Source organism: Nansenia antarctica (assembly GCF_963989245.1).
Source record: "Nansenia antarctica genome assembly, chromosome: 14".
NCBI lineage: Eukaryota > Metazoa > Chordata > Actinopteri > Argentiniformes > Microstomatidae > Nansenia > Nansenia antarctica.
Window position 1 is genome coordinate 10,969,390 of NC_137684.1, and position 8,913 is coordinate 10,978,302.

Sequence of the window (8,913 nt, forward strand, 5' to 3'; positions counted from 1 at the left end):
GCCACACCACTACTAGTGTGCCCTTGGGTAAGGCACTTAGCCCTCAGTTACTCCAGGGGGAATGTCCCTGTAATTCGTAATTGTAAGTCGCTTTGGATAAAAGCGTCTGCTAAATGGCAAAATTATTATAAATTAAATTATTACATACACACACCATGACAGAGTTTAACACAGTTACAGTACACACAGAGACACCATGACAGAGTTTGACAGTTTAACATAGTAGCCTAAACACACACACACACACACACCATTAATTTTTTAAATTATATATATATAAATTGCTTAGCTTCAGAGGGAAGCATATCTTCTAGCTTAGTTTACAAGAAGTCGCTTGAAATAGTTGCACTTTCATTTATTGGACGTCCATTATCATCATGGTCGAAAGATCCTTGGGGTTAACACCAACATATCTACCAGTTTACCATATTTATTTATGATCAGTTACGATGTAAATGTTGATATGTCATCAACGTCGCTAAAGGGAAATCCAGGCTTATTCTTGATAACTCTGAGATTTATTTTAAAAGCCTGGATTTTGTTTATAATAAGTCTCGCGAGATTTATCAGAATAAGCCTGGATTTTCCTTTAGGGACATTGATGGAATACCCCACTGGGAAGTTTTCAAACAGTGAATTCAGTCTCATCAATTCGATCTTGGTTTTAACTGGTATTATTTGTTTGATCTGAAAGCTGAGCATTAGTTCGTTCAAGACCTCGGGTGATAGTTTGATTAAAACCGTGCTCGTTTCCTTTGAGCCTCTCCCCGCATCCGGCCCGCCCCTGATGACGTCAAACATCTCGAAAAATACTTTTTTCTAAAATGGAGAGAGGTAAAAGACGTTTCATTTTTTTTCTTTCTCAATGGTAAAAACAGATATGAGAAAAAACACATGAGCACATAAAGCAACACACATACTTATTATCTCTCTATTTTTTATATATTTTTTACTGTCATGTGGGGAGGGGAGGGACTTAATGACGTTCCCAATGACGTCAGGCGAAGCGACACACTCACAGACTTTTTAAAGCCAGGCGGGAAACGGTGACAGTTCCATCCATCTCTCTCTGAGGGTAGAGGTACAGACATCTGTGTAATCCGTTTATCAGGGGGGAAATCAGGACAACATGGTGAGAACGAAGGCAGATAGTGTCCCTGGGAGTTACAGGAAAGGTAATATGTCCTTTATGGGTCAGGTGTTCTTGTCTTACGCAGCATTTGTGTATATCAATGTGTGTCGTGTCCATCGCCTTGGCTGGCTGGCTGGCTGTGTCCGGGGCAGGAATGCTCGGCTAGCAGTATTAGCATTATTAGCTTATATCTGGCTTATGTGAAGATCTGTGATGTTCCATCGCTATTACATTCGTCGATATGTGTAGGGTTACCTAACGTTAGCTGATATCAAAGTGACGATTCTGTTGCGATCAAGATTAGCCAGTCTGTCAAGTTGCCAGACTCCCGCCAAGCCCTGGTGAATGGTTGACATGTTGTTTGTGCTTGCTAATGTTCCTCACTTGGACCGGCATGACATGAGCATATTTAGTATCCCAATTAAGAACGAATAGAGCAAGGGATTACTTGTCGTGGATGATTAAATTACACACATATTATGAGCTTAGAATGATAAGGTTCTATCTCCGTTTAGAATGAGAAGGTTCTATCTCCGTTTAGAATGATAAGGTTCTATCTCCGTTTAGAATGATAAGGTTCTATCTCCGTTTAGAATGATAAGGTTCTATCTCCGTTTAGGGCAGTTCAGAGATATTGAGCGTCAAAGTTTTTACATTCCATTATGTTTTGTGAGATGGAACCTTTGTATTTTATGAATTACTAACTCAACATTTTAAAAATAACACCACACAGGCATTAATAAACACCTAATGGATCAGATTATGTAAACTCAATTTTGACAAATGGAGAGAACCTTATAATTCTAACGTCACGATATTATGATTTAGCTAGCTAGCTACAATATACTACTAACTACACCACCCCCGAAAGTGGCGCCAGTTTTCGCCGCCCAGTAATCACGACCAAACAACAGTACAGTACAACAACTATATATGGGCTGTGTTCGTAAAGTCGCTCTGACAGATTCGGAGCGCATACTGGATGCAACGTCATACAGGGACCAAGTGATTTGATTGGTCGAGGGGCATTCCGTGAGTGCCGATCAGACTTCCAGAGTGAATTTACGAACGCAGCCCAGCTAGGCGTGTATGGCGTCACCGCCCCGCGCTTATTTCGCATGGCGAAGCATCTAGCATCCATGGGTTGGTACATGGCTGTACTTTAGAAGGGGAAAATACCTTTTATCTATGAAGTTACGTCATTACTTTGGCCGTCTCCATATTTTGTTGCAAGCCAGGGACAACGCATTTTAGTCTAAGGTGGCGTTGCAAATGCATTCAGTCTGCAAGATCAACATTTTCTCAAATCAAGCTGATTATTTTGGACGTTTGTTGACACTTCTCTTTCAGCTGTGGCTGCTACTGCTCCCAGGAAATCCTTTGGTGCCAACAGGTCAGCGGCCAATGGAAACGCTTCAGGCAGCTCTGACGCGGGCACCCCTGGTGAGTCACTGCCTTCCCCTGTCTGTCTAACTCCAACCACACATGATGACATTTTGTAAATGTTTTGATAATTTCACTTAACTCATTAACTGCCCAAAGACTTCTGGAACACTCACAACCTAGAGTGCTTTATACACCACCTTAAAGTGTTTAATGTGGTATTTGCCTTGCAACAATACTTTGGTGGTTCAACCTGTGTTCATGTTTAGGTGAAATAATTAAATGACCGTGAGTTGTGCTGAGGCGAGCTGCTAAATACACAGATAGCTCCTTACTTCTCGTTGAACTAAGTAACATGCATATCAAGGAAATGCATATGGCTTCAGTTCGAAAGTTTTGCAGTGTTTATTTCCATTGAGTATACTACTTTCTCACGCAGCCTCTTTGGTTCGGTTTCATCAAGCTCTCCCCTTGGTGTCATTAAACAGACACTCGGCCGTGGTGTAATTAGTAAAATAACCTTTTTGTTACCAGTAATCCTAATTGAATTCATTTTTGCGAAACGACATTGTTTGCGGTTAGAGTGCAATAGAGTGCCTGTCACTAGTGTTTGGTCAGGTTGGAGGTGTTGCATCACAGTTTTGTAACATTGTTTCCACGAGGGCTTAGTAATATCAGTAAAGTCAGCAAAGTACTGGGATAGCTGCAGCCCACTATCTACATTCTACAGGGTTCCCACACTGGACTTAAAAACCCTTGAAGTCTAAAATCCAGCAATCCAATTCATGAGGCCTAAAAAGACCCCAACTTTCAGTTATTCGGTCTAAAAGATGAGGTGCTAGGTCTTAAAAATGAGATCCTGCAAGGAAATCAGTCCGACCACATCTATTTACGCAGAAATTAATCAAGCTGGAACCCCAAAAAATCCAATTCGCTTCCTTTTTTATCTGTATGGCAGTGACATCCCTGATTTCATCACCTCGAGGATGACAAAAAGCTATCATATGGTGTCGCGAATAGGTCTACAATTCTATCCAAAGAGGTCTAAAAAGGTCTTAAATTTGACTTGTTGAAACTTGTAGGAACCCTGTATCTGCAAGTTGTGGGTGTGAGGTATGATATAATTTGAAGCAGTTGAAGGCATGCTGGCTCGCAGGTCTCACTGTGGCTGCCAGCTGACTCACCATTGCATGTGCAACCAGCCTGCTTGGGTTGTCTTACTACTGCCATCTAGAGAAGATTCAGACACATGACGAGAGATTGGTTCCCCTCAAACAATATACAACATGAGACTCATTTGACAGAAAGCAATACGTAGTGTGTGTAGTGACATTGACAACGTTCTCTTCTGTTCCAACACTATGTTGCACAACAACCTGTCCCTGCTGTTGTGTAAAACATTGGGAAATAGTTTTGCACAGCATTTAGCAGATGTTTTGTGTAGGCAAATGAGATGGATTTGTCCATTGCTCTGCCTGTCAGGCATCCACCATCAGTTTTACACATGAACACAAAAATGTTGATGTGTGGCTTGGTTGGACCGAGGTCAAAATTGCAAGCACCTTTTTTCCTTTAAAAAAAAAAAAATATATCTTGTACCCGCCATGCTGTGAAAGTGGAGTGAAATGGCATGCCCTCGCAAAATGTGAGGAATCGTTGATTTTGTGTTAAACTATTGCATTATCCTGGATGTATTCCGTAACCGACAGTAATATCCTTATTTTGCAGGGAAAGGAAAATATGCTGGGGGGAACCCTGTATGTGCCCGACCCACCCCAGATTGGCAGAAGGGCATTGGGGATTTCTTCGGTGGGCCAAGCAGGACGCCTGAGAAAGAAAACCAGGTCCCCCACTCGGATGAAGAGGAGGCAGGAGGCAGTGGCGCATCCAAGTGAGCCTGAGTTTATATTGACTTCACAGTTATTGTATATCTCATTTAAAAACATACCCTACCTCTGCAGTGTTCGCAGATTTGAAGCAACTACTCTTATCGCACAGTATATATAACCACTATGGTAGAGGTTACGCAGGGCTCTACAGTGCGACCATTTCACTCGCATTTGCGACTAAAAATACATCTGTGCGACTAGAGAAATAAATTCACGAGCACACGTGCGAGATATTATTATTTATTTATATATATATATTTTTTTTTTATTCTAAAAATAAATCTGCGCGAACCGTGTGGCCACATTTTAAGCCGTCAGCCAGCCCGCTACGACCACGGGAAGTCATGTTAAAAGTAGGGTTGGGTATCGTTTGGGTTTTATCCGGTACCGGTTACTAACCGATACTTTAAAAACGGTACCGGTACCAAAACGGTACTTAATTCGGTACTTTTGCTTTTTTTTTTTTTATATATAATATATATATAATAATAATAACACGGTCGACAACATTAAACAGCTTTTCACTTTTTTATTGCTGAGGCACAATAACCACAGTTACTCCTACAACCACAGTTACACCTACAACCACAGTTACAACCACAGTTACACCTACAACCACAGTTACACCTACAACCACAGTTACAACCACAGTTACACCTACAACCACAGTTACAACCACAGTTACACCTACAACCACAGTTACACCTACAACCACAGTTACACCTTCAACCACAGTTACACCTACAACCACAGTTACACCTACAACCACAGTTACACCTACAACCACAGTTACACCTACAACCACAGTTACAACCACAGTTACTCCTACAACCACAGTTACACCTACAACCACAGTTACTCCTACAACCACAGTTACTCCTACAACCACAGTTACACCTACAACCACAGTTACAACCACAGTTACACAACCACAGTTACAACCACAGTTACACCTACAACCACAGTTACAACCACAGTTACTCCTACAACCACAGTTACACCTACAACCACATTGTTGAGCCAACAATATAAACATAGGTTAAATAATGTTACTGACTGTAGCTAAATATTTGCTGCTGCCTGTCTTGGATAGGACCCTCTTGAATGCTGTACCACATAACGACACCTGGGGTCGCTTGGGTGCGGATCAGACGGTCTGCCTGACCTCCACACACCCCTCACCCTACTCCCCCTCCCCCAGTCCAGCTAACACCATCCATCCTGGGCCTACCTACCTGCATGTTGTAACCCGTCCCTTTCCTGGTTAAATAAAACAAAACAAGAAATCATAGAGGGCGAATGTCCACTGTCCCCCTCTTTAAATAAATAAACGGAAACATTATTACTAACCTGAGGAAATGCTGTCATCATCATCCTCAATGGAATGGCGATCTCCGCCTCCCCCTCTCCGGAGGTGCTTGCTGCTCAGCCGAAGGGCGGGTGAACTTGCGCAAGCTGTCAAACACGGAGCACCCTTCTACCCTTAAATGTATCGCGTGCGTTGTCAGGTGTTTCATCAAGTTCGATGTGTTGCCTGCTTTACACACGAATGATTTAAAACATTTTGAGCACTTCGCGTTGTTTTCATCGAGCCGGGTGAAATGCAGCCACACTTTAGAACGCTTCATTGCGGTCTTCGGCATTCTCGGTGACCTCGTAGCTAGGCTAGCTAGCGAAATTAGATAATATGATTATGATTATTATGATGATAATAATAATATCAATACAATAATACAATCACTAACTATATTACTACACTTACTATAAACTCACTCTTCTTCTTCTCAACACAACTGCTCACCTCACTACCACGCACGCACTGATTGGAAATTGGAAACAGGCGATGTCACTCACGTCACGACTCAAGTCACGTGTGGTTGACTGTTGCATGACACCGGACACCAGGGGAAGATTATTTTTTTTAGAAAAGTACCGAAATGAGGAACCGAAATCTCCTTTGCGATTCGGTACGGGTACATACCGAATGTAAAGTAACCGGTACCTACCGGTACCGATTTTCGGTACCCAACCCTAGTTAAAAGTGAAGTTACTTCTGTTAAACTGGCGCTAAGCTAACATCGCTAATCGCTAACTCCCTTTTGGGCCTTAAAGAGACAAGCGCCCTTTTCTCATCTCAAGCTTCATTAGCTTCATTAGCTCACCACATCTACAGATTTGGTCCCACACACTCCAGATTTGAACCCAAGGTTACAACCAGGGTCAACTACCCAGGGTAGAAAGTAGAAAGCTCTCAGACCTTCAGAACCCATTGAAAGTAGTGGAGGTACTCCAGAAGTCCAAATGCATCTCTAATCCTAGGAAACCCTAGGAAGCAAGTTGCCTAATGGCATGAAAATGCAACATGTTGTACTTGAGTGTGGCAGAGAGGTGGGACCCCCGGGGATGGTGGTGTGCTAACAGCTAGCCGCCGCAGAGGCACCGTGCTGGGCTGGCCACCTCCACATGTCACCACCCCGGGCAGCATGGGGCTGGGGACTGGTCATCTGGATGTGGGGTAGTTTAATACCCCTAGATGTGGAGTTGTCTGGCCACCGTGTGTGACTGATGTAGCCTGACCCAGCAGCAGGGAGGTGGGCAGCATGGAGACAGACCTCTGCATGGCCTGGCTGGGCTGCTAGCTGACAGACCTAGCCCTAAAGCCTGGCTGGGCTGCTAGCTGCTAGCTGACAGGCATGACATGGATGAATTAATGAACATGCTGCTAACCAGGAGAACTTGACACAGCTAGTTACCATAATACAATGCCATCAACTCTGCGTCTAGTAGGGCTGTAGGCATGGGCCAATGTGTGATTTTGGTGCAAAAATTGCAAAATCACTAATAAAAATGTGTTATAATTACATTTTTCAATGTGCTCCTAAATTTCTTTGTGTGCCCCTAACATTTTTCATTTAAAGGTTAGCGTAGAGCCCTGTTACGGTAGTCCAAGTGGATCACAATTCTAATGTGATGTCTAAATCTTGCCTACTGGTTACCATGGGGATTTGTACAGACGTGGAATATATCAGTTCCTGATTGCAGTCCGTCATTATTACATAGAGCTATGTTTGTAGAACTCTGAGAAACTTCCCAAAACAATACATAAGACCACTATCCACCATTTTGAGAGTCTACCTGACTATTGTCCAGATCTGAATAAAGTAAATAGAGTTGCAATGTCTCAAACTTGGCCTTTGTATACCCAATACAAAGCTCATAAAACTCCTGACGCACAGCTGGGTTCCACAGTAACGCTTGCCTGGAGCAAGTAAAAAATTCGCCGGGTTTGTTTGCGCGAGCCCGAAGACTCTGCTGGATCCTAGATATGTCTACCTGTGTGCAGGAAGAACCAGACTAGATGATTGTGGAGTGAAGATATTATCAAAGCATACACACTTGCCGATCACCCGCCGCATCGCACACTTCACTCCACGATCATCTAGTCTGGTCTGGCGCCTGCGCCGTCTGTTCTTCCTGCACACAGGTAAAAATAGCCAGGATCCAGCAGCGTCGTCAGGCTTGCGCAAACAAACCCGGCGATTTTCTGTCGAACCTTGCACAGCCTTTGTGTGTGTGTGTGTGTTAATGTTAATCTCATGTCTTTCAGATCCAAACCACTGATTGTTGACGATGAGGACGATGACTGAGCTAAGCTGGTGGTGTCCTTTTCTAATGAATGAGCATGTTTGTTTTTGTTGCTCATGTTTGTTTTTGTTGGTTTTTTGATGTATATCTTTGTATATAGTAAAATTCTTTTTGCAAATGTCATGTTTTTTTGTACAGGTGTTTAATAAACTTTTTTTGAAGTTTGATTACGTAACACTTTATTTCATTGTCTCGAGACTGTTCTCTGGTCATGGATAGGGATGGGAATCGAGAACCGGTAACACATTTTTCGATGCATTGGTATCAATAACATCCAAGGTTATCGATTCTATTATCGATGCTGGCATGTTTTGCACAGTTGTCCAAGCATCTGAACCATAGGTATCAAATCAAATGGCAGTCCTTATTAGTATGGATGTAATATTCTTGGCCACTGGTTGGTTTTGTGGCGCTGTTCCAACTTTCAGTACCTCACCAATTTTCTTGCATTCAACCTGTTATAATTTAAAAGATGAAAATGGTAACAATAGTTAATGATATCTACTGTCAACATCACTAAAATTAGCAACAGAAAGCTACTTAATGTTAAAAAATGTGTTGGCTGCCAGCTAAATGATGGTAATATTGTTGGTGTCTGCCATGTGTTTGTAAATTAATTTTATTTATGTTCAAATGTTATGTTCAGATATTGTACACTGTATTCTGAGAGTCAAGATAATACAACAGCTGCGTTGATGCTGAACCTATGTAGGCCTACTTTTTTCCTCACAGAAAATGTATCAGGAATCTATATCGATAATGGAATCGGTATCAATAACGTCTTATCAATTCCCATAGTCATGTACCAACTTTTCATGTTTTTTTTTCTGCAGTCATGGTGGACGTTCTTTGATGTACCTTACT

At 42.3% G+C, this 8,913-nt stretch overlaps 1 protein-coding gene across 1 annotated transcript; it reads left to right on the top strand.

Moving 5' to 3' along the window:
* Positions 1-1,037: 1,037 nt before the first annotated feature.
* On the top strand, positions 1,038-8,371 carry pclaf (PCNA clamp associated factor). The gene is made up of 4 exons (XM_080544964.1): positions 1,038-1,175; positions 2,483-2,575; positions 4,244-4,406; positions 8,012-8,371. The coding sequence occupies exons 1-4, from the start codon at positions 1,130-1,132 to the stop codon at positions 8,049-8,051; spliced, it is 342 nt and encodes a 113-aa protein (XP_080401090.1). The 5' UTR covers positions 1,038-1,129; the 3' UTR covers positions 8,052-8,371.
* The last annotated feature ends 542 nt before the right edge of the window (positions 8,372-8,913 follow it).

What these genes read in the sequence shown, in the direction of transcription:
- pclaf (XM_080544964.1), top strand. Translation starts at nt 1,130, where the DNA reads ATGGTGAGAACGAAGGCAGATAGTGTCCCTGGGAGTTACAGGAAAG. An exon ending in CTCTGACGCGGGCACCCCTG is followed by an intron (nt 2,576 to 4,243) that starts GTGAGTCACTGC and finishes CTTATTTTGCAG; the next exon opens with GGAAAGGAAAATATGCTGGG. An exon ending in GGAGGCAGTGGCGCATCCAA is followed by an intron (nt 4,407 to 8,011) that starts GTGAGCCTGAGT and finishes CATGTCTTTCAG; the next exon opens with ATCCAAACCACTGATTGTTG.